Below are 25,113 nucleotides of genomic sequence, written 5' to 3'. Positions count from 1 at the left end.
AGTTCAGTGGCTGGCTTCAACTCTATGTCCTGCAGCAGTTGTTCTGCTTTACTTGCTGATGATGAACTCCAAAGAAATAAGGAAATTAGTGCCTACCGTAATAAGATGATAGCTCTGTCTGATCTGTCTAGCACTACTGACCTCCTTTGGGATGCTGCCTTTCACAATTCAAAAGACCTTTGTGGCAGAATACTTTATTTACAGCTGTCAGGCACTTTGGAGGGGATACTGATAGCTCCCAAGTGCAGGTGCTTCCCTTAGCCTCCCGAGTTAGCTGGCGTCACTTCAGTCACAGTGAAGAGAAACTCAGAGAAGGTGATACGTGGTAGGAAACTGGAATCTCAATGATCCTCTCTAATCTGTTTGTTGAAAGGCCTTCAGCTGTATGGCTACAATATGTCTTGAAGTACAGTTGCAAATCCTAACTGCGGTGGGGTGGAAGATCAGTGAAATTCAGATCTTACAAAAGAGCAGTGAGTGGAAGGCAGTATTAGGGAAAGTTCAGGTGGTGGGGTGGTGCAAGAATCGAGGTGTGTTCCACCTTATGAATAAAAATAATGAGCCTAGCAGCTCCTCAGGACTTAGTGGTGAACATGGGGATCTTCTGGCAGTGTGAGTGGGCAGATCTTGAGCTGATGGTTGGATGCTGTTGATGGAGCTAGGCTGCAAGCACTGTGGTCTGGAAAATTTTAACTTCTACATAGTGATTACTGTACTAACAATTGGAAGTGTGAAAATGTAGGGATATAGACATCCCTGCATACCTCTAGTATAACCCAAGCTCTGACTGTCTGCAAGTCCTGATTTTACTTCTTTCTGGACACAGTGACATTGGAATTGGCCAGTCTCAGGATGACAGCATTGTGGGACTCAGGCAAACAAAGCACATTCCTCCTGCTTTACCCGTCAGCGGAACCCTGTCATCCAGTAATCCAGATCTACTGCAGTCTCATCACCGCATCTTAGACTTCAATACTACTCCAGGTAAGGATCCTTTTTTGTTGTTGTTCTTCATCTTATAATTTTCTTTTATTGATCTCTTTTTTTTTTTTTTTTTTTTTCTCCCCTGGACTTCCAGAGTCTGAAGATGCATGTGAGTTTTTTTATTAGCTGTATGCTGGCACCCACATATGAATGCATTAAGATTTATTTAATTTGCTCCAATATACTTTACCTGAATGTATTAGATGTCTGTTTTTCACGTATATTGTATGCAGAGTGCCTCTTACTGATTGAATATCTTTGGCCAGTGAAAACTTACTTTGCTTGATATTTTACAATTTGCCCTGACAGGTCAGTCTTTGCAAGACTGCCGTATTTTCAAATAGCACGGTAGATCTTTAGCTTACAGTAAAGTGAAAGGGCATGGGACTGGGACATAGGACGTGTTTCAGTCTTTTTCAGAACAGACTTGTATAATCTTGTACTACACCTGTAAGGGACGGTCTCAGAGCTCCCTGTTAGTCACCCTGCCCTACAGCTGTATGCCGAATTCTTTGTATTCAAAGTGATTTAAAATCCCGTTCTGAAATGGAGAAAAAATTAACACGTTTAGTAGAGAGGAATAAAGCGTGGGACAAAACTTGAGAACCCTAACTGATGAGAAGGGTTTGGATGGAGCTGCTGGCAGGGTTGGGATTTGGGCTCTTACCTGGCTGCAGAAAGGTTCTTAGCTGGAAACCCCCTCTAAGTATCCAGATCTTTGCTATTAAAACATAGCTGCTGGAGGAGGCAATGGTGATAGTTACTGTGCAGACACTTGATTATTTTAGTCTAACCTTTAGAGTATTTCTCAAAAGTAGAACCAAAAATTCAGTGCCTTCCTGAGCCTGAGGAATTTCAAGCCTTACCTAAGGGGATTGTGCCTAAACATCAGCCTATATACTGGCCAAGCTGCTGCTGTCGTTGGACTTGAAACTGCGATATTGAGCATCACTTCATCTCAGGTTTCTTAGGGCTAGAGAAGACTACAAGAAGGTGGTGTGTGATTTTTGTCGCAGTGTCTAAGATTGTTCCTGAGAGAGTGGGAAGATCCGTATTTTTTTGTATTTTATCTAACAACTAGTGTCCAACACTTTGAAGGTATTCATTATCAATAAGAACCGAACTTTTCATTAGCGCTTTATCTCGGAATGGGGGAAGATTCCATTCTCCAGCTTGCCATTTACCTAGACCAGACAGTTCCAGGTAATTAATGTGCCCCTAAGGCCAAGCACATTGACTGGCTAACTTCCAGAGCTGTGAGCATCGTTGTCTCACACAGCTCAGACAAACTCCATTAATTGAGAAGGAAAACCATTACAGGTCTCGAGATCCTTCAGTCACAGATAGAGTTTAACAAATAAATACTCTTCTACTGTTTGCCTTTTGCGTTGAGAAGAGGAGATAAATAATGGTGTGATGCCACTGCTTCAGTGTTATAGCAGTGTTTTCATTATCATTATAGAAAATGTATTAAGTACGTACTGCTTTCTCATTAAAAAAAAAAAAAGCTCATTTTTTTAAAATTTATTTGCTTACAATTTGCCCAAATGCTCACATACTGAATATTTTTAAAGTAATTTGCAGGTATAATTTTCCCCCCATATGGGAAGGAGGGGAAAAGGGAGACTGAAATAAAAACATATACCTTAAGGGGTTTAGGGATGGTTGCATTGTAGATAGAAGAGTTGAATTATACCTTTATATACTTTAAGACTTAGGAAAAATTAAAGCCTGCAATTTTAATTTCATTTATTATCTTGGACTAAATTAAAGATGGAGATGGAGGCAGCTTGCAAGAAATGAAATGCGCTAGAGAAGAAAGAGAAGAGTGGTAGAACATCTATCTTTGGAGACCTTGGGGAATATCCCTCAGGATAGAAAATAAAACAACTTGCTGTTTTGGAAGGGTAGTCTTTGAGGAGAAAATGAGAACAGCTTGAAATCTGCAAGGAGTGATTTTAGTTTTGTTCAGGCTTTTTCAAATATGCTTTTTAACATTTATTTTTAAATGTTCAAATAGTCAATAGCACTTTGATTTCTCTTCTCTTGTGCTGTCTTTGCTATTCAATTGGAAGTCAAAATAATATAGTAATGATGAGCTGCCAGTCACTGGTAGTTTTGTTTCTCTTCCCCCCTGCCCTCCCTCCCCCCTCTCTGCCCAAACTTTCTAAGGGACTAGATTCCCATCATATAGCATTGCATTCTTTAGCCTGCCACTTCAGTTCCATTTTTTGAAAGGGAGTGAAGGGGGGGTGATTATACTTCTCTTCAAGTGCTGTTTTAGTTAAAAATTATTGTGCTGAATTACTTGCTGCTGTTGCTATAGCTGTAATAATTGCAACTGCTGGCAGACTTCTCTGCATTCTGTGTAGTGCTTTTGCTACCAGCTCTGATAGGTTTGCAGCCTGAGAAGTTGGGTGGTAAAATACACTGCAAAGACAATACTTTTCTATTTGCTGTTCTCTGCATTTCTTCATATTGACATCCGTGATCCAGCAGAGCAGGTTATTTTCTCCTTGCACAGAACACTTGTTTCTTGGGAGTCTTAAGCGAATTCCCACCTAGGTATGGTTTCCACTAGCTTCCCATCTTCATAGCATTTCTTTGAGTGGCAGGTATTTCTGTAACAGCAAGAGGCAACAAGATCTAGAGAGTGGTCTGGTTTTTAATAATGTCTCTGAAAGGCTGTGTCTTTCTAATCTGCCTTCCTCGAGATGTCAAAAACATGTAGAAATTGTTTCAGGTACTGCTGTGTATCCCTCTTCAACTAATTACTGAAGGAAGACAGGTCAATATAGAGGTGGTGATAAGAGGCAAAATTGGCTTGCTAGTTATAAGGTAATTGTAAATTTAAGTACTTAGGGCTAAAAACTGGCTTGTACTGATACCCGTTATGTGGGACTGATGATGTAATCACTCAATTCTAATGTGTTTGTGTATTAGTGATTTTTCAAGCTGCAGAAATACTACTGTGAGCTTACAAGTTACAGGCTTAGTTACATGAAATTTGTAAACTAATATATTTAAACCTAGACAGCCTTTGTGCATGTAAATCGACTCATATCAGAGAGATTTATCTTAATGCTTTCCAAATTATTATTTTGGAGACGTGTAGCAGCAGTGGGAAGAAGTTAATTTTTGTTCCTTTGTCACAAGATTTCTGTTGCTGCACAGATCTTTCTGTAGTAACCTGAATACATGTTAGGCACATTCAAGTCTTGTCAGAAAAGATTGTGGTTGTATCAAAGTGAATGTTTTCATCTCACAGCTGTTTTTCCAATATATTTTAAAATAATGATAATATTGTAACTGTAGATTCAGGAGGCTTTCTGTTGTTATTTATTTTTTTGTTCAAATGACCTTTATGATCTAAAAAAGAAATAAAGAAAATATTTTTTTTTTAAAACCTATTCATTAAAGAAAGAGTAATGGCCAGATGTCATGTCACACAAAACTAGAAAAGGTTATTTGTAACAGAGGGAAGAAATTAAATTAATTGAAAGTACTTGTCATTTAAAAATACCTTATGTTAAGAAATCCAGTGGTGGATAGCTGTACAATTTTAACGCCTTTTTTTTTTTTTTCTTTTTATAATAAAATAATCAAACTTCAGTTGATTTGCGGGTCTAGATTTCAATACATTAATGGAAATATGGAAATATATATGGATTTGGTATTTCCATCTTATGGAAATACCAAATCCAACATTGGATTTAGGCTGGTCATTTCCCAGATTTCCTAAAAATAGCTGCCTTGTAGATGTCTAGTGTAACTTTTATGCCATCAGTCACTTGAAACAATAATATATTTAGAATTTGAATATTTGTGAAGTGGTTTTCTATCTCTGGCTGCTTTAGTTCTTAATTACTAAAATATTGGCACAGAGAAATAGAGGTAAGTTTTCAGTCTGATACTTACACATTTCTTACTATGATTTAAATGTATCAAGGGTACAGAGTATTTTTGATAATTAAGTACTTGGATGCATTAATACTACTATAGTTTATTTGCATATACATTCATGCTGGCCATTAGACATGCATCTTCCTAGCTACTTATATGTATGCGTCTTCCCTTTTGTGTGCGGCGCTATGTATGGGTGTCAGATTTAGGTAAATTAGTCTATTTTCTTAAAAACATCCTTAGGAAGATTGACATTCCTATCACTTAATTTGCTTAAACTTCTTACATGTCAGTGTATAGGGTAGTGTTGTTGAGTGTACTTGATTTTTTTTTTTCAGACTTAAATGGAACTTACTAGGACCCTGCACCTGTGAAAATCAGACTGCTTATTAGTTTGTCTGTCCACTTTGGAAATGTTAAAATATTTTTATGGTTTGCCCTATTGATAGCCTAACTAATTTCTTTTCCTGGTGGTTAATAGAACTAGTCTTTCACTAAATAAAAAACAAACAAACAAACAAACAAAAACAAACTAACAAACAAAAACCACTGCCAAACCCAAACATACAAGCAAGCCCAGCTGTCTTGTAAGGAGAGAGGTGAAACAATGATACTGAAGTAAAAACAGGTAGCACTAATAATTAGACTCGACGTAACTGATATTGTTGCTTGTTCTTACACCATTTTTTATTTTTTTTTGTTGTTTTACTAAATTGCATACTTTCCATGTAAATTTTTTTCCAGACTTACCAGATCAAGTTCTGAGGGTTTTCAAGGCAGATCAGCAAAGTCGCTATATCATGATCAGTAAGGATACTACAGCAAAAGAAGTGGTCATCCAGGCTATCAGGGAATTTGCTCTCACTGCGACCCCAGACTCATATTCACTATGCGAAGTCTCTGTCACACCTGAGGGGGTAATCAAGCAAAGGAGGCTTCCCGATCAGTTATCCAAGCTTGCTGACAGGATACAGCTGAGCGGCAGGTGAGGTTGGTGACTGTGAACTAAAGCTGATGATGCCAGCTTATTAAGTCAAAATCCTGTTAATAGGAGCATTATTTAATTATTAATGTTCTGTTTCTTTACAAGAAACTGTTGCGTCTGCAACTTCTAATTAATATCTCGGCCTGGTGAAATTAAATTTATTTTACGATTCCAGCTGGATCATTGCTGTAACTTTCACCAGTATTTGAGTATACTTTATCTAGTGTATTTTTGAATTTTGTTCTTACAGATATTACCTGAAGAACAACATGGAAACAGAAACTCTTTGTTCAGATGAAGATGCTCAAGAGTTATTAAGGGAAAGTCAAATTTCCCTGCTGCAACTCAGTACTGTTGAGGTGGCTACCCAACTCTCCATGAGAAACTTTGAGCTATTCCGTAATATTGAACCCACGGAATACATAGATGACTTGTTTAAACTCAAATCAAAAACAGGTTGCACTAATCTAAAGAAGTTTGAAGAGGTGATAAATCAAGAAACATTCTGGGTGGCTTCTGAGATTCTAAGGGAAACCAACCAGCTGAAAAGGATGAAGATCATTAAGCATTTCATTAAGATAGCATTACACTGCAGAGAATGCAAGAACTTCAACTCAATGTTTGCCATCATTAGGTATTACCCCTTAAAAATATTATTTCTAAATCAAAATCTTACTTGTGTCAGTCTAAAAAAAAATGTATTTAACACAGTAAACCAATTAATACTGCTAACATCAACACTTGGCAATCCAATAAAGAGGGCGTTTTCCAGTCATCTGAACCTGGCATTGAAACGTTTGCTGAAATATTATTTGGAATGCTACTATTATGTACTTATTGCTCAGGACAGTGAGGCGGGATTCATTGGTGAACATGGCACTAGAGAAACTACTGCACTTACTCAAAAAACAAAGACCAAAAGAAACAGCAGTTATATGCAGAAAAATGAAAACTTTGTCATAAATGAATGGGTTTTTTTCCCAAACGACGCTCATCATTTTGTATGTACTTTTCAGTATCTTGAATTCATTGAGCCATGGTATGTTGCCTTTGGTGTTCTTTGTATCAGCAGTTTCTTGGATGGAACTCTGATAACAGCCAGTAGCAGATTACGATGCCATGTAATAGGTTATAAGTGAAGAGCTTTTAATAAGCATAAAAAAAAAAAAGTACTAAATCTCAGACAGAAAACCTTTCTTAGTGTTGGGATGAAAAGGAGGAGAGGAAACTTTAATGTTTGTGTTTATACACACTTTTTTAAAAACATTTGCATTTCTCTTAAGACTCCTAAATTAGGCAGAAAAAACCTAACCAACTAACCAAACAAAAAAATCCCCAAATATTGACTCTTCTGAAAAAGCTTGAGTAAGTTGCATTAAAATGACAATTTTATCACTGTCTCTGGCAAAAGCCTTTGTTGTTCAATCAAAGGTGGAAAATTCCAAAGTCAAGGATCCATACTGATAATCGGTCAGCATCTCCGAGACATAAAAATCTCGGGATTTAGCTGTTACTTCAGATTATCTCAATGAGAAATAAAAGCAGCCTGCTTTCACTTGGGTGAAGGAAAGATTCTAGATGCCAAACTCTCCTATGGATAGAAATGAATAGCAAGAGAGGCAATGCCCTTAAGTGAAGAAAACCAGTTTTTTGTACCAGCTATAGCTTCAGAATAACCTCAGATATATAGTGTGTTATATCAATTTGATCTAGATACAACAAAGTCAAACGGATTATTGCAGCAAGAAAGTGGGTTGCTGTGCTGTCACCACCTAAATATTATGTAGGTGGTTATTCCTCCAGGGTGGTAATCTGGAAATAATGGGTGATCCTGAGGTACTCCTAGATTATGATATTGTTATCGTACTCAGACCCTGTTCCAAGGTAATAAGTGCATACTGTCTATAAGGTTTAATTACTCATCCAAGTGTAACTTTTATCTGTTAATGGACAAATCATGCAAATATGTCCAGTTTTTATAGCTTTTATATAAAACTATCTTAATTGTTCTGTAATACTACAAAAGGAAGTTTTCACTTTCTCTTACTTTATCATTGTTGTGCTATGCTATTCTGGCTATATGGTATTTCTCCCATACAAAATTCAACGTGCTTTTTTTCTATTGTTCTTGAACGTTTTTACACTTTTTTTTTTTTTTTTGTTTGCTTCAAGTGGTCTGAATTTGGCACCAGTTGCAAGGCTCCGAACTACTTGGGAAAAGCTTCCAAGCAAGTATGAAAAACTGTTTCAAGATCTACAGGACTTGTTTGATCCATCTAGGAATATGGCAAAATATCGTAATGTCCTTAACAGCCAAAACCTACAGCCCCCCATTATCCCCCTGTTTCCTGTTATCAAAAAAGACCTTACATTCCTCCATGAAGGTAAAAGCGGAAGTACGTCATTTTTACCAGCTAAGCAAACTAACTATGCCACCTAATAACTGATGTTGTTAATTGTTGATTGTAGGCAATGATTCAAAAGTGGAGGGCTTGGTCAATTTTGAGAAGCTGCGAATGATTGCGAAGGAGATACGCCACGTTGGCCGCATGGCGTCTGTGAACATGGATCCTGCTTTAATGTTTAGAACGAGGTAAGCGCGTTGTGTTAGGCTGAGCTTTTCCCAGCCGAGAGAAGGCTAGGTGTCAGCAAGAGATGCTTTTCAAGTGCCCCTTGTTTGTATGGGAACAGCATGAGAGTTTTTTGGTTGTAGTTACCGATTTACCAAAATTATGTGGTGTTCTAAAACTGGAGAAATCATTACATTTTTTGTTTATCAATATATATAAAAATGTTTTGTGTTATTGCTTCGCTGTCGGTTACCTCATACAAATGAGATTCCATCAGTGGGAGGGAGGGACAGATACTGCCCTGGCCGCACATGTATTAGTCTGTTTGAAATGTTGATGCGTGCCAGCCTTATTGTTTTGATTTAGTTTTGATTTAGTTGAAGTGGGAATGCATCTGAAACAGTGTCAGCTAGTACTGTTAGAAAACGTGGAGTGGCTGCTCTTTGGCTTCATGTTAAACCAGCTTATTGCATACTCTTTTTCTTAATTTGAGCTACAAGAGTTTGTAATATCTGAATGTGTGCCCAAGTCAAGGCTCTCTTTAACATTTGTGGGCTTACAGAACTGCTTGACCCGAGGTCTGGTCTTTTTCTTTCTGAGCTTGTGATCTTTCTCTGTCTCTTCTTAAACCCATGCTTTACTCTTCCTGGCTCTCACTTGCAGGAAGAAGAAATGGAGGAGTTTGGGGTAAGTGGTTGGAGACAACACACACAGACATTCGTTCTTCCCTTACTCTTTGCATTGTTTCCTACTTGCTATCTTTAATTTTCTGGTGCTTTGACATTTTTTTCTTTTGTTAACCCTTTTTTACTGACAATACATTTTAATCCAGGAGTGCTTTTGCTTTTGAGATTAAAACACAAAAACTGTAAATTATTTGAGTAGTTTTAGATAGGAGTGGGGTGTTCTTCTCCCTCACCTCCAATTTAAATTGCCAAGGGAGTGACTCTCAGTAAAAGAGGAATTATAAAATGGCAAGGTTACAAGAGCTGAAAATCGCTCTTAACTTTCTTTATGCCTAATAAGCAAATATCATAATAAAATAAAAATGTTAAAACTTACAGTATCTGCTAAGCTAACTTATTTTCATACTACAATTCAGCCATCATTTTTGCTCTTAACAAATCAGGAACAATGCATAGCTTTCATACAGACATACATACATTGAAATGTGCATGACATTTATTTCATCATGAACTAGCTGATCATTTTGTTTAACAAAATGTTGTCTTCAGCCTAGCGAGTTACAAGGAAGTTCTGTTCTGTAAAACTGAGCTGTACGCTTTGTATACAGGCTGACTGAAAAAGTGCTTAGAGAGATTTTGAAATGCCTTCTGTATATGTATTTAAATTTGAACCTCAACTGTAGTCTTCTGTCAGCACTGCCTTACTGCATGAGCTTTTCCTAATGCTCCCATCTTCTCAGTAGCTGGCTTACGTGAGAGAGCTAGCTTGAATGCTTTTCTAGATGTGTGAAGTGATATTGCCTAGTTGGAGCGGAATAGGTTAAAATATTTGTGTAATTAAAACAGTGCCTGTAACCAAGTAAAAAGATTTCCTGACCCTCATCTTTCTATCTGTTATAGCTGTTTGACTTACTGGAATGAGGCATGTACGCTCTGACTGTAGACTGACATTCATGCAAACTTTTGCACGTTTCCTGTTTATCAAGCGATACCATGTAGAGCTAATTCATGCTTTTCCCCTTTTTCTTCCCCCTCCTGCCCCCCCTTTCACTCCAGGTCCCTCAGCCAGGGCAGTACGAATGCAGCTGTGCTGGATGTCGCGCAAACGGGGGGTCATAAAAAGCGGGTCCGTCGCAGCTCCTTCCTCAACGCTAAAAAGCTGTATGAAGATGCTCAGATGGCACGAAAAGTAAAGCAGTATCTCTCGAACTTGGATCTGGAGATGGATGAAGAGAGTCTCCAGACGCTGTCTCTGCAGTGTGAGCCAGCCACCAACACATGTGAGCATTGTCATTCGTTATGAATTTCAAGGAAACAGTTAAATACATCTCTGTTTCTTCTCCAAGGAAGTAATTGGGAATAGTAACAAGAAAATGAGGTGGAAAATGTTGTGTCTAGTCATTTCCAAGTACTGAACATCTATGAATCTTAAGGAAATCATCTTGCAGATTAACAGTATAGACACACAGCATTTATACAGGGGATAAGGCTTTCAGATCGTGTCATGCTGAAGTGTTCTTTAGATTTGTCCATACAAAGGGTATGGAGGAGCCAAAAGTTTCTCCTCAGTTCTGACATACTCAGGCTATTGGTATGAATACAGCTGGTCATCCTGCATATCTTGGCCTTCAGGGGAAAAAGGGGATTTTCTTTATGTCCAGGTGTTCAAGACACCTGGAGCAGAGAGTGACCTTATGCTGGATATTGGTTTCATTTTGATTTGAAGGAATGCTGTATCTTATGCCCTTCCCTGCCTTCAGTGTAGCAAAAAATAGTAATTATATGCCTATTCTAAACCAGTTGTAGTCCTTATGATAAACCAGTATAACTTCTGCTCCTGTTTTTGATAACTGTAACAATAGTTATTTATGAGAGTTTTATTTCGAGAAAGAGAGTAATTGTTCTTTGATATTGTATGTATTTTAAAGGGAGTTAAATCTTCCCCTCTTCTCTTCATCTTTTCTCTCTAAAGGTATCCCCTGCATCAGTTGTACAAGTATTTGAGTACCTTTAGTTATTAATTGGAGGCTTTTCACTGCTCAGATTATAACTTCCACAATATCTTTAGCCAGTAATCATTCCGTGCTTTCTCCCATTTATTTCAAAGTGCCAAAGAATACAGGAGACAAGCGATCTGGAAAATCCGAAACATCACCAGTGGCTCCCCGGGCAGGCATCCATCAGAAAGTGCAGCAGCAGCAGCAACATAAAGTAAACCAAGCGTTGCAGGTCCCTGCCGTATCTCTTTATCCCTCTCGCAAGAAAGTGCCAGTCAAAGACCTCCCACCATTTGGTAAGTGGCATAATGAAGCGGTTGGTTTAATACTCTGAAGTTTGTTTGCTTATGGCAGGGAGACATTTTTAATCAAGTAGGATCCAGAGACGTATTGCTGGTGTGCAGGTTGTGCTAGTTCATGCAGTATATATGCATAATCCTCTTCTCTAGAAATGGAAAGAAGGAAATGCAGGAAAGCATCCTGTCAATCAGTGTAAGTATTTACCTGTTACTAGCAGCTGGAAAGAATGAACGTTTCTGACTCTGCCCTTGGATCTTGGCTTAACTTTTCCAAAGGGATTAGTGACTTGGAGTTTGAGTGACCCATCTGAGAAGCCTCAGAAGCTATGGTGTTCTTTCAGAAGTTGAACGTTTAATGTGAAATTCAGGCCCACTCAAGCTGGTGGTCCTGTTGGAAATGTAGGCCTGAAGTTTCACATTGAGAATCGTCCCTTTGGCTTCTGCTCCCTAGTGGTTTTTTTATTGCTACTGTTCAGTCATTGCTGCCTGCATGTCATTCAGAAAGATACTATAAGAATTTCTTCTAATCTGATTTCCAAATCTTGGCCCCAGCATGTGTACATAACGTACCTGCATTTTTAAAAAACTTCTTACGTTTCAATTAAAGTATGGCAATATTCCTAATAAGTAAGTATATGTAGCGTAATTGGCTCTTCCTATTGCACGATGGTAATTTCACAAGAGTTTCTGATTTCACTTTTTATTAGTTTTACGTGTGCTCTGTGTAGTCTGCTAGTGAAACATTAGAAGCTGCAAAATGAGCAAGAAACAATTCAATATTCATCTAGTCCTTGTTGATTTTACCATTAAATTTTAACGTTAAAAGGGCTTTGAAGTGCCATAGACTGTGTTTTTGCTCATGGTGGGAAAGTTTCTGAAAACTGGCTAGATTATGTTGATGAAGCAGCTGTAAATTACTGATAGCAGCATTGTGATTTAACAGATCAGAGATAAATTCTGTAGAATACTTAAAAATAACCTCTATTGCAAACATTGACAGAACTGTCAGAGCAGCTCTGTCTTCACTTTCAAGATTGTCCCAGGGTGGATTTTTGAGGGGAGGGGAAGAGAAAGATGGATGAATGTTTCCTGAAAAAAGCAGTTCTTGATGCCCTAGATCTTTACATCATAAATCATCTTCAGGATGTTTTTACTCTTTAGTTTCCCAAAATAATCTGGTGCAGAGAGAGTTCTCAAAAATGAAAGGGAGAAAGGCAGCTGCAGGATGGCCTTGTTTTGTAAACCTGATCTTATTAATCTTCTTTCCAACTTTCTTTGACTTTCTAGGCTACTCTGAATAGAAGAGAAACAGGAGAACAGTTTCAATTCTTACTATATAAATCTTTGCTAACCAGTGAGATTTGTGTGTGATTGTATTCAATATAATGTTAGTTCAAGTTTCTCAGTAACCATTACTATGCCTATCCTTGATCTACATATTGTGTAGGCAGTGTTCTGCAACACCGAATCTACATTGTGTTTTCAGTGATGTTTATTTTAGGTGGCCAGAAAGAAAGACTGGGTGCATGAGCTAATATGCAGAAATAAGACACTATATTTTAAACAGTAGTAGGTTTAAACATTTTGCTTCATTCAAGCTGGTGTCAGAAACTCACAAGTATACAGGAAAAAAATGTTGTTTTTCGTATGTGGCATCTGTCCTGTAAGTACATTGTGAAACAGAAAGATATATTTATACTAAATTTACATCTGCCTACATTAATTCTTATTTAAAGGCATTAACTCCCCTCAAGCTTTAAAGAAAATTCTTTCATTATCTGAAGAAGGAAGTTTGGATCGTCACAAGAAACCATCTGAAGACACAATCTCAAGTGCATCTTCACAGCTGTCTTCTCCTCCCACTTCACCACAGAGCTCTCCAAGGAAAGGTATTAAACATACACTATTTCTCATCCAGTTTCCTGAAGCTCATAAACTTTGGAAACTTCTGAGGGAGAATTTGGGTGCTCAGGATAAACTATTGCTGCTCCTATTTTTGTCACATACGGTCAGTAAGAGGGCAGGAAACATAGTGCAGAGTGGGATACATGGAAGGGTACCTGGAAGCCTGATTTCAAGGATACCTGAAGAACCTCTGGTTAGAAAAAGCTAGGAAAGATAGCCTGGTCTGATACAGGATTTGATGCAGAAGGTCACTCTCACTGCAGCCATTCCTGACAAAAATATTCCCATCATCAGTGCTTCCTGCCAGTGGAAGGGTGTGCAGAGAGAAACTTAACAAAAAAAATCTTAGTGCAGCATTGAGCACACTGTTCTATTAGAGGAATTGTTTGCTGTGTCATGCATCTGGATGGGATGTGACCTATGTGTGACTGGCAGGCTTAAGATATTCAGGGTTTGCATCACTAACATGCAACATTTTACTAGCAGCCTGATTATTCAAACAGTGTATATGCATATTTGAGGAATGATGTTACACATTGGAACTTTCTTGACTGAGTTCTTTTTAAGTGAATTCACAGTGTTATTTTATTTTTTTTTAAAAGTGAATTTAAGACTTTAAAGGGATTTTTTTTTTTAAGCCTGTTTGCTTCTTCATTGTGCTTGTACTGGGTATGAATTGACAAAACAGAGAATTGGAGACACTTTTCTGTAGTTTGAATAAAAAAGTCCCTTTGGAAGTATGACAGTCAAGTTGTATTGCAGATAACTTCTAAGTTATTCTCTTTTCAGAATATCATAAAAGTTTGGCTTAACAGTTACATATTATAACATTATGGTAATATATATATATAAGGGTTGATTCTCCATAATAGAAGTTCAGAATACTAAAGAGATAAGTGTGTTGGAGACTTCCCTGTAGGAGTAACTCTCCCTAAACTGCACAAGGGGGATGGTAAGGATTTGAAACTAATGTGAGTGTCACTTTTTCTACTTTCTTATCAAATGGATAGCTAAGCCCTTTCCTTAATGTGGTAGGTGGCAGTGATGATCAGCTGGGGCCTTACTGCTCCAGACTGAGGGACCAAACCAGTTCCTCCTCTCCTCTTGGAAGTGAGAACAGTAACAAGAATAACAAATCACCAACGACCTCTGGAATTGGTGGGGCTTATGGAAGCAAAAGGGGAAAAAAATCATTCAAATTGGGTAAGCAGAGATCTGAAAAGGAGAGAGGTGAATATAGCAAGAAGGTACAAATGCCTATCCAAAATATCTATTGAAATGATATTTATTAAGGTCAGATCAGGAAGGATGTTATGTTGAGGAGACTTAGATTATCACCTCAAATCCTTGTAAGCTGCTATCACAAATCCTCCCAAATACTACATTAACAAAGAGTGAATTTATATACATGTGATTGGGCCTGTGCATTTCTTGAAAAAAGAATTGGGATTCTGTACTTGGCTCATAGTGGGAAAAGTACTTTAATTTTTGCAAAAAGGAAATCATAAACATGATTATAAAGTTTAAAAAAATCCTTGGTTTGATGGTGACATGAAGCTAATGGTACGTTCTTTCAGACAAAACTGGCAGCATTAATTCCATGGTCTCAGCAAGTGAATTGGGATCGATCAGTTGAGGTCATCTTGACACTTAGGTGTAGACTGAAGGCTAAAAATGAAAACTGCAGTTACTTGTGGATGTGTGTTGTTTAATGACCTTTAACTTAGCTGGCAAGAGCATTCAGCACAACTTTGTTTAATACTAAAACAAAAGCTGAATTTGCTCAATTTGCCTCTGTGACACAGTTTGCAGATTTGATCTCAGTCTGGTGGTGTCAATGCTACCTCCAAATTACAGTATAATTCTGGTAATATATACTATTTGTAATGTAATTAGTTAGCCAAATACCACCAAGAAAGCTTGAAAATCTGGCCTTCTCAGCCAAGATATTCAATAAGCAGTCAATGCAGACATCTGGGCTTCCTGTTGTATCTGCTGTTCATCTCTGAAGTGCAGCTTTGCAGAACAGAAAAACCGTGTGAGAGGGCCTCTTGGATTACTTCAAGCAGTAATCTTGTCCAGGACACCTGCTTCATTCCAATCTTGGAGACAGTGTTTGTGTACCGGCAGTTTTTTGAGAAGTGAGATTTCATAATGTGGGGTTACAAGTACGATGATGCATTTGAAACTAGTTTGGGGGAGGAGGGCAGAGAAGGAAGGCGAGCAGTTGGTTTCTAAACAAGCAGGGCATGTTTCCCCCAATCTTAAACCTCTTAGGAAGAGACTGATTACGTGGTGTTACGTGGGTCTGCTGTGTATCTTTATCTTTTGCAGTGCTGCTTCTGTGTAAACGTAGTAGTAGTTCTGATTTACGGTGGTAGCAGTATGGCTGGCTGCTTGGCAATAACTGAGTAGGCTTCTCCGAGACTCCCATTAACGTGATGTTCCCTTTGCAGGCTATACTTTGGCTCCTAGCGGCACGGTGGACAACTTTTCAGATTCTGGTCACAGCGAGATTTCTTCCAGATCTAGTATTGTCAGCAATTCCTCTTTTGACTCTATGCCAGTCTCCCTGCATGATGAGAGGAGACAGAGGCATTCTGTCAGCATCGTGGAGACAAATCTTGGTGTGGGAAGGATTGATAGAAGAATCATGATTGAACCAGATCAATTCAGCTTAGGGTAGGAATTTTATTTGTGCTTGCTTACATTATACTTTCATACAGTGTGAATGTGGTGTATATATGTATATTTGTGCATGTAACTTTCCCTGTATCTCACTCCAATATTTTTTTCTCCCCTGCTCTTAAAAACTACTATTTCAATGATGTGTTTTGTGATAATGTTCCATTTTCTGACAAGAAAAGGTTTTGCACTCCTGAGTGTGTGATGAGGTCTACAGCAGTAAGACTTTACCTCAGTAGACCTTACCATCTGACCATTTAGGAGTGCTGTAGATTATCCTCTTTATGGCAGACTAGTATTGTAGCATGTTTTCTAGATGGGGAATTAACTGAATAAGATAAGAAAATATTCAGTGATCAAGCTGAGAATAGAAATAGCTAGTAATTTTCCAGTTTGTTTCATAGAAAAGTGCATATTTATCTAATTCAGAAATATTTTACCCCAAATACCTCTTCTAGACAAAAATAATTGAAAGCTAAAATTTACATTAGGCTGGTGGTTTTCTAGGTAATTAACTTCTGTAATGGTGGGGAAGCTAGTGCTGTGAGGAGTTCTCTAAATCTCTAGCAGTGAGCCTTGGCCTGAAAATAATTGGAGCCCTGGATCTTACTTACTCTCTATTTACTCATCTGAGCTGTTATTTGGCTGCTTCAGTCTTCTGAATGTTTTCAGAGTTTTCAGTCCTGCGGGATCTGTGGATGGCAGTCCTGTTCCAAAGCTGAAGCACACCAGTTTTGGGAATCCCAGGCTATGCAAACTCTTTAATCAGGTGTCTTAGGTATTCGGTAGCGCAGTGTTCCAGTCTGCATGGCGAGCTGCCCTGGAAGGACAAATCCCAGGAACCTGTATAGCTGCTAAACAAAAGTGACCCTTTGTTGGTTGTCTTTGCTGATAAGTAAGCGATAGTGTTAGGGCTACGTAATCGCCAGAAGACTACAGAGAACATACTTGCTCTATGAAGTAGCATGTGTTTCCAAAATTAAGTTTAAAATACATGTCCGTTTGCAAGAAATGTTGAAAAGTTGGATTTCAGAGTTTCCTAAGCAGAAATAAAAATCTGAAAAACTGAAACCTAAACCTGAATATCAGCTACCTCCTGCTAAAAACTCTGTGTCTGACTTTTGATCCTTTGCTTTTCATGGCTGGAAAAGCAGTAGGAACCCTGCCTATCATCCTGTTCCCCTTTATATATGCGAATGCGGTTTGTCTGTCTTAAAGGGCTGCTGCAAAGTTAAGATTTTACCTTTTGAAATTACTCCACTGAACTGTTAAGTTTTATCACAGTTTCTAGTGATTTGCTTGTTTGTTTTATTGAGGATTGCAAGGAAAGTGTTCTCTTCTCCAAATTTAATTAGTTATTAATGCAAATAGTAATTAATATAAACTGCATCAAAGTCTTCAATCGTAGAATGGTTTGTGTTGGAGGGGACCTTTTAAAGGTCATCTAGTCCAACCTCCTGGTATGTTTGCTTTTCTCTTGATTGTTGAATTCTTCATGTGTTCTGTAAATGATGTCAAATTCCAACGCTGCGTTCAATTTTTTTTTTTTCCCTGCCCCCCCCCTCCTTGTCAATGTTCATCTAGCTCATATGCACCGCTGTCAGAGACCAGAGGCCTGTACGCTGGAGCAACTGTGCTTTCTTCTCCTAGTACAGAAGAACTGTCACAGGATCAGGGGGACAGAGCTTCTCTCGATGCAGCAGACAGTGGCCGTGGTAGCTGGACTTCGTGTTCGAGTGGTTCTCATGACAACATACAAACCATACAGCACCAGAGAAGCTGGGAGACTCTGCCTTTTGGACATGCTCATTTTGATAGTCCAGGCGATGGGGCAGGACTGTGGGCCTCGGGCAGTCACATGGACCCGCTGATGTTCCCCGATCACGGCACAAAGTACGGCAGGCAGAGTCAAGGCAGGGAGGGCCTTGATCAAGCACAGTCCAGAGCAAGCTGGGCATCCTCGACAGGATACTGGGGAGAGGACTCAGAAGGTGATACAGGTACCATAAAGCGGAGGGGTGGGAAGGACGTTTCAATTGAAGCTGAAACCAGTAGCATAACGTCTGTACCAGCAGAGGAGTCAAAGCCAGCTCCCATGCCCACTCATATAGCAGTGTCATCGAGTAGTACAAAGGGGCTTATTGGTAAGTTAAGTTTTCTTTACCCTGAAGTATTTTAAATCGCTTGCCCATGGTTCTTCACATTGTTATAAAACTGCGTTTCCTTTGTCTGGGTTCATTTTTCATTTTTAAAGCAAAACCAAACATTTTGCAGTCTCTCTCAGATTTTTCCCCCCTTAACTGTGCATTTATTAAGAGGGAAAATTTGACTTGTTGTTTCTCAGTTCTGGCAGCACCTTTCTGTTTCAAGAGAGCCTGCCATACATCAAAAAAGTAGCTAAGCTGCTGCTGGACAGTGTTCTGAGAGGTTGATGTATTTAGAAGTCTGTTCTGAAATGTGAATTTCTCTTCGCAGTAAGACTTCACATTCTATATTTAGAAATCTTAATAAATGTGGCCTGATTTCTTTAGAAGTGTTTTACTTTATACATCTGTGTGACTTGTCTGATAATTGTGAATATTCCTTATTTCTGAAAATGGGATCATTTTGTGCTTAAATACTGACTGAGATGTTTCTTTAGACTGCTGAAACTGGAGAGGTTCCTAAGTTAGAGCTGAAATACACTTACCATCATTCAACAAAAGGAAGATCAGATAATATATAAATTAATTTGAAGGTGTCTTTGGCCGAGCTTAACACTTTTCTCATATTGTTCCTTCTATGCATCCCAGTCTGTGGGCCATCTGAGACCTCTGTATTTTTGCCTCTTTCCTTCCTTTCATTCCCCTTCACTTTGCCTTTCTTCAGACTGATATGAAGAACTATCAAAAAGTCATTTTGCACTGACAGCTGAAAAAGTCTGCCAGATTGAGGTCATGCTGAGACCACTGTAATAAACTGCTTTTCCGTTTTCTGGCCAAGTATATTGCTCAGCAGTGGCCTATTGCCTCAAAGCTTGGGTGCAGATCTGAATCCCCGAGCTATGAAGATGAGGAAGCTGTTTGGTTCAGGACTTCAGGTTCAGATTCATGCCACTCTCATTTTACTCTTTGATACCCTTGATTTCTACCAGAATGTGGAACAAGCATGCTTCCAAACTTGCCTCTTAAGGCAGTGCTTGCCACTATGTTTTTAGAGACATGGGACACCTAAAAATTCAAACCACACACTTCCATGCACTTCAGTGCTATTAACTAATTACCCTGCAAATGTAACTCCGCATATTGCTGTTCCACAAAAGCCACTATTTTTACACGGTTCTTTTGCACTGAGTAGATGTTGATCTCTTGTAGTATTTCAGTAGAATTTTTCTACAGAATTTCTTCTGCAGCAAAGTTACTTTTCAGGAATCTTTGAATAAGATTTCTCAGAAACTTCTTCATGCTGCGTTGCTCAGATAAAACAGTTTGTCCAAGAAAAATACTTAGATTCTATTGGTTTGGTTATAATATCAAGAATTTATTTTTCGTCTAAAATAAACTTGCATCCAAGTAGCACGGGTCCATTTTAAGCTTGTACTGCCCTTTCAGTCAATTCCATGCTGCCTAATGCAGGGTGATGTGCAAGAATGTACAGTGCATGACAAGCTGTGGAGAGTAAATTGTCTGTGTCAGTGGTTTTTCCTGCTGTGCTTGCCTTTGTACTGTAAGTTAAGTGGTCATGTGTTAAAGGGCTACACCCACAAGAAGTGTTCAGAATCAAAGGCCCAGCTGACTTTAGGTACGTAACTCCAAAATAGTCATGCCCGTCTGCGGTGTGTCCCTTCAGATGCTTAAAATTCTTAATTGCTGTTTCCTCCCTTGAAGTTCTCTGCAAGAGAGAACTTCTAAGTATGCCCAGAGCTAAGCCTTGTTCAGGTAAACAGTTACGCCTCAGTGAGATTCACAAATTAGGTGGTGGTCTTTCCATCTCCGATATAAAATCATATTCAATCATTGTTCTTACAGGCATACTTTCAAATTTTCATTTTGCAGAGAATACAACCATAAGAGCAGGGGGCAGTAGTATATACAGAAAGTATGAAGATGAAGCCCACTTCTCTTCCTTACCTTTTGGTATTGTAGCTTGTGTCTCATGAAGTATTAAGATTTGTAGGAATAAATAATGTATAATGTATCAGGTGCTTCACCCACACACCCTCTCAAGATGCAAAAAGCAAAAGACATGAGCTTTAGGTACAAAGCCCATCTTCAGGGTGAAGGTCGTAATGCGTTTAGGGAGTTGCCAGTGTTCCTGATGTTTGCCACTTCTGTGGTCTCTTGAGTCTTCCACGTTACTTCGATCAGTGTACGTTTTATTCTATACCATTGATGGAACAGCTTCCGTTGCTAAGTTTGGACGAACACCCCAAGTAATTTCTTGAATTTTAATAAAGTAATGCTTCACTACTGAAAGAATAGCTATATCCTGTGTATGTTGTACATTCTATACTTGCATCGTTTATTTTTCAAGACCTCATTGTCTGCTGTATGGTAGTTACCTTTTGTCCTTCAGATTTTCTCCTCCTGGGCTGTTGAGTTGGTTGATGTTTAACTTTCCCTGTTTACTTTCCTTTGAGCAGTTTTCCTCTTACTAACTCTTACGATAATCTGTTGTTGTTCCTGCAGCACGAAAAGAGGGTCGATATCGAGAACCACCTCCAACTCCTCCTGGCTATGTAGGAATACCTATTGCTGAGTTTGCAGAAGGTGGTTCCCATCCAACCAGAAAGCCTCCGGATTACAACATAGCACTTCAGAGGTCTAGAATGGTGGCACGGACGTGTGAGACTCATGGGACATCAACTCCGCAACAGCAGTGTCACAGCCATTCAGCTAGCAGGCCCGTGAACAAACCTCAGTGGCATAAACCAAATGAGTCAGATCCACGTCTTGCTCACTATCCGTCTCAAGGGTTTTCCACAGAGGAAGATGGTAAATTTCTAATTGTTAGATTTTGAGTGTGCTGCATGGAAAAAATGGTCAATGCTTTCACAGTCACAAAGCAAATTACGCAAATGTGTTCTGCCATAGAAATACTTGCCATAATTCGAGCTCTCTTCCATCTTTCAAAACTTACTATTTGTTAACTTTTATGGAAGGGGAGGAATTCAGTTCATCCTAAATTGAATTTAAAATTTGGAGTGTAGGTTCACCCGAATCTTGGACAATCAAACAGTTGGCTTAGGCAACTTCTCTGGAGGTGTCTGTGTTCACTAGGTACAGCCCTGCCTGCCCTGAAGGTTTCCAGCATACTTAATGTTTGGCACTACCCATGTATGTAACGGTCAAAAAACTTGCCTGGTCTGTAGAAAACCTGTCCGTATGCCCCACAGAGCATTGCTGGTCAGGTTTATTTTGGGTAGTCACTCACATTCTACCGGAAACTCTTACGCTGTCGACACTGGGTCTTCCACACCAACTGCTGCACATGAGCCCACTCTTCTTTTGCTACTTTGCTTGCCCAAGCGTGTCTGCATCTTTACGCTTTAGCTCAGCTATAATGATGGCAAGGCTATGTAGACATAGTCTTTCTGTTTCTCTGTGGAGTACAAGCACAGCTGGATTGCAGCTTGAGGGCTAGGTGCTCAAAATTCAGGCAGGGCAGTGCCCAACTCACACATTTGAACACTCTGTTTCTCGTAGATAGATGTGACAGAAAGGCTATTGTTCCCTTTCCCTCTCTAACTGTTTAGTTACTAAGGTTTTACGTGCAGGATGAACTCTGCAGTTGAACGTGATGGAAAAAAAAAGCAGTCTACCTTAATCAGATTGCTTCAAACTTTGAGAATTATCATGACAGAGAATTTTTATTGTTTTTACCGATGATGACTAAAGCTGCACTCAATTTTTATGCAATCTTAATATAAATAAATCACAGATATATTCAGGAAAAAAACTGTAAGATGGCTTTATGATGCTATTGTATATTGAGGAGTAGCTGTTGTGTTCCTCAGGCTGAGGAACCACACCTAGCTAAGTTATAGCAATTGTCTTATTTTGAGAACAAAATTACAGAGGAATACTTCTCATGAGACCTGAAATGTACAGATATTGAGATTGTTGTAAAATATATACATAATACAGTGAAATGGAAAACACATGAGCGCACAGTACAGTTGTTTGGTTCAGTAGCAGTCTTATTCTACATGAACTAAATTCTGTTTTCCCCTATCCTGTTGTGTTTGCAGAAGATGAACAAGTCTCTGCTGTCTAAGACTTGGGCTTTTCTGGATCCAGAGTGAGCCACCTTAAAGGAGAGCACAAGAAGACGTCCCTAGAATAGGAGCCTTGGAACTATAGTTAAAGGATGGTGGACCTATTTGCCTCCTTCCCTGCCTTAAAGCAGCATGGGGCTTCTTCCTCTGCCCCTCCCCTTTCTGTCCCCTCTCCCCTTGCATGTGAAATACTGTGAAGAAATCGCCCTGGCACTTTTCAAACTGTGTTGCTTGAAATGCACAGTGCAGCAATCTCCAAGCTACCACTGTCGCTGTCTGCCACATCACACAGTATCATTCCAAATTCCAAGATCATCACATCAGGATGATTAACTCTGGCTGCACTTCCCAATGCCTGGAAGGGTTTTTCTTTAAATCTTCCTTTTAGATTTTAATCACAGTCCTAGCACTTAGTCTCATTGGGATAATGAGATAAGCTAGTTGTCAAAGTCCGTTTGGCCTTTAACCTGCAAAGAGAGGAATGCATTGAAATCCGGTCGAGGAGGCAGTGCTTATTTGCTTGTTTACAATGCCTTTGTTATGATTTTTGTATGGTTGCGTTTCGGAGATCAAATACTGCATCTGCATAGTAATTACAGTATTATTTCATACCCCTAAGGAGGGTTGCCAGCCTGAGCTCCTGGAAAGGATATTGCTATCGCGCGGCTGAGCGGGGCAGAAGGGAAGGCAGAGGTTATGGGGATGCCGCCTTTCCTTGACCGTCTCGCTTCGCTCTTAACGTGCCCCACCCTGGAATCTTCAAAAAGTTTGTAAACGATAGAGCTAACGGCATCCTCAGCCAGCCGGGTCTAGTGTAAATGCAGAAATGCCTGCTTGCAGCTGGCCGGTGGGGGAAGAGGCCACTGTGTGTCTCGTACCTGTGCCTTGCGGGATGCAGGGTGGCATACTATAAAAAGAAAGTGTCCCATTCTAATGAGACCCACGGCAACCCCACGTTTAAGTTATATTACTGTTTTTATTTTTATTTTTTACTATATAGTAGTTATATTAAAAGAAAAATTAACTGGATAGCGTTGCAGTGAAGGCAAGTTGGGATGTCACAGCTCTTGTCAGCTGTTAACACCGATCTAATAACCTCCATCTATTGACTTTGGCATTAGGGGATAAACGAGCCTTTGAGTCATGAAAAATAACACGTTTAGATTTGCCAGCCTTTGCAATGCAGAAATAGTCACAACTGTTAATGGCTTCATGGAACACTGCATGTGTAGAGAAGGCCAATGTGTAGCAACCACCTGCTCACAGCTGCTATTAACCCTGTAATGACTGAAATGACCCTCCCCTCTATTTTTGTGTTGTTTTTGCACAGACTCCGGAGAAGTGAAGGCTGCCAATCCGAGTAGTACTCAAATGTGAGGAACTGCTGGTCTTGGATTTTTTTTTTTTTTTTTCCATTGAACTCAGCTGATCATATTGATCAGTAGATAAACGTAAATAGCTTCAACTTTTAAAGATCAAATTGCAGTGTTTTTTCACTGTATCAAACAAATGTCAGTGCTTTATTTAATTATCTCTCCTGTAATCATAGCTTTTGTCTATTTGCTTATATATCACATCGTCAATTATGCATTTGTAATTTTACATGTAATATGCATTATTTGCCAGTTTTATTCTCAAGGCTATGGACCTCATGTGCATATAGAAATACAAAATCCTAGCGCTATCACAAGTTGCACAAATGTTATATAAGCATTAAGTAATTGTAGACCATAGGACTGCTAATCTCAGTTCGCTCTGTGATGTCAAGTGCAGAATGTACAATTAACTGGTGATTTCCTCATACTTTTGATACTACTTGTACCTGTATGTCTTTTAGAAAGACATTGGTGGAGTCTGTATCCCTTTTGTATTTTTAATACAATAATTGTACATATTGGTTATATTTTTGTTGAAAATGGTAGAAATGTACTATGTTTATGCTTCTACATCCAGTTTGTATGAAGCTGGAAAATAAATAAATATAACATTAATGAAGTCCATATTGATTCTTATGCATTTTACATGTTCCACATACTTGAAAAAAATTTATGAAAAAATTTTACTTCTCTGTGTATTAATATTAAAGGGACATTGCCAAGTGATGTGGGCAAACCATTGGTGTGGAGTTTTTCTTACTATATAGTTGTGGTGCTGAAAATTTTTGAAAAGTTTGGTGTGTGTACTACTGAATGAGAGTGACTGATACGTGGCGTGTCTCCAGCAGAAATATTTGAGATGCCAGAAAAGGAGTATAGGTATGGTCTTAGTTATATATATATATATATATATATATATATATAGCATGTAAACAGTGTGTAAACAGTTTTAAAGTAAGGATTGTGTTGATTTTTATATTCTTAATGGTGTAAAAGTGAGGAATACCCGTTTTAACATTTGGGTTGGGGAAGGTGTGGAAAGTGGTCCATTTGAGTTTTTATTGAATAAGGTATTTCAAGCAATAAAGATCACCCATTAGCATCCCCAGTAATAAAAGTTGACATTAATTCAATGTCAGATCTTTAGGGTTTGGGTTTTTTTTTCCAGAGGTTAGATTGATTATTTTCAGTAGTACTCAGAAGACTCAGTTAAAATGTCACTGCTAAAGCCATTATCAGCTGTATCCCATTTAGCTTTAAAATACTTGACAGGTGGTGTTTCCAGGTCTCAAATTAGTTCCTTACAAAGAGAAGCAACAAAATGCTCTGTCTAGATTTAAGTCTTACTAATTTAACTCTAGGAATGTTCCACGCTGAAAATGCAATCATAAGAAAACTAAAAATCGTTGAAAATAGGGGATTTGTAAACATTCTCTTTCTATCACTGGAATCTCTAGCACTGTAAGG

At 38.8% G+C, this 25,113-nt stretch overlaps 1 protein-coding gene across 11 annotated transcripts in view; it reads left to right on the top strand.

The window, feature by feature from the left end:
* The window catches only part of RAPGEF2 (Rap guanine nucleotide exchange factor 2), a 193,166-nt gene extending 168,784 nt beyond the window's left edge, over positions 1-24,382 (top strand). For 6 of the 11 annotated variants that reach the window (XM_033000208.2, XM_042807803.1, XM_042807801.1 and 3 more), the window contains 14 exons: positions 827-984; positions 1,079-1,093; positions 5,632-5,872; positions 6,123-6,506; positions 8,045-8,256; positions 8,342-8,465; positions 9,106-9,129; positions 10,185-10,408; positions 11,236-11,421; positions 13,161-13,313; positions 15,786-16,011; positions 17,599-18,158; positions 20,682-20,987; positions 22,244-24,382. In XM_033000208.2, the coding sequence (XP_032856099.2) occupies positions 827-984; positions 1,079-1,093; positions 5,632-5,872; positions 6,123-6,506; positions 8,045-8,256; positions 8,342-8,465; positions 9,106-9,129; positions 10,185-10,408; positions 11,236-11,421; positions 13,161-13,313; positions 15,786-16,011; positions 17,599-18,158; positions 20,682-20,987; positions 22,244-22,269 (2,839 nt within the window). In that variant the 3' untranslated portion in view covers positions 22,270-24,382. The remainder of the gene's footprint in view (positions 1-826; positions 985-1,078; positions 1,094-5,631; positions 5,873-6,122; positions 6,507-8,044; positions 8,257-8,341; positions 8,466-9,105; positions 9,130-10,184; positions 10,409-11,235; positions 11,422-13,160; positions 13,314-15,785; positions 16,012-17,598; positions 18,159-20,681; positions 20,988-22,243) is intronic. The other 5 variants (XM_042807805.1, XM_042807802.1, XM_042807809.1 and 2 more) reach the window with 2 other exon arrangements.
* Positions 24,383-25,113: the final 731 nt, after the last annotated feature.

Source organism: Tyto alba, unplaced genomic scaffold (genome assembly GCF_018691265.1).
Source record: "Tyto alba isolate M040663 unplaced genomic scaffold, T.alba_DEE_v4.0 Super-Scaffold_6, whole genome shotgun sequence".
Lineage (NCBI taxonomy): Eukaryota > Metazoa > Chordata > Aves > Strigiformes > Tytonidae > Tyto > Tyto alba.
This window is presented reverse-complemented; position numbering and strand designations above follow the sequence as displayed.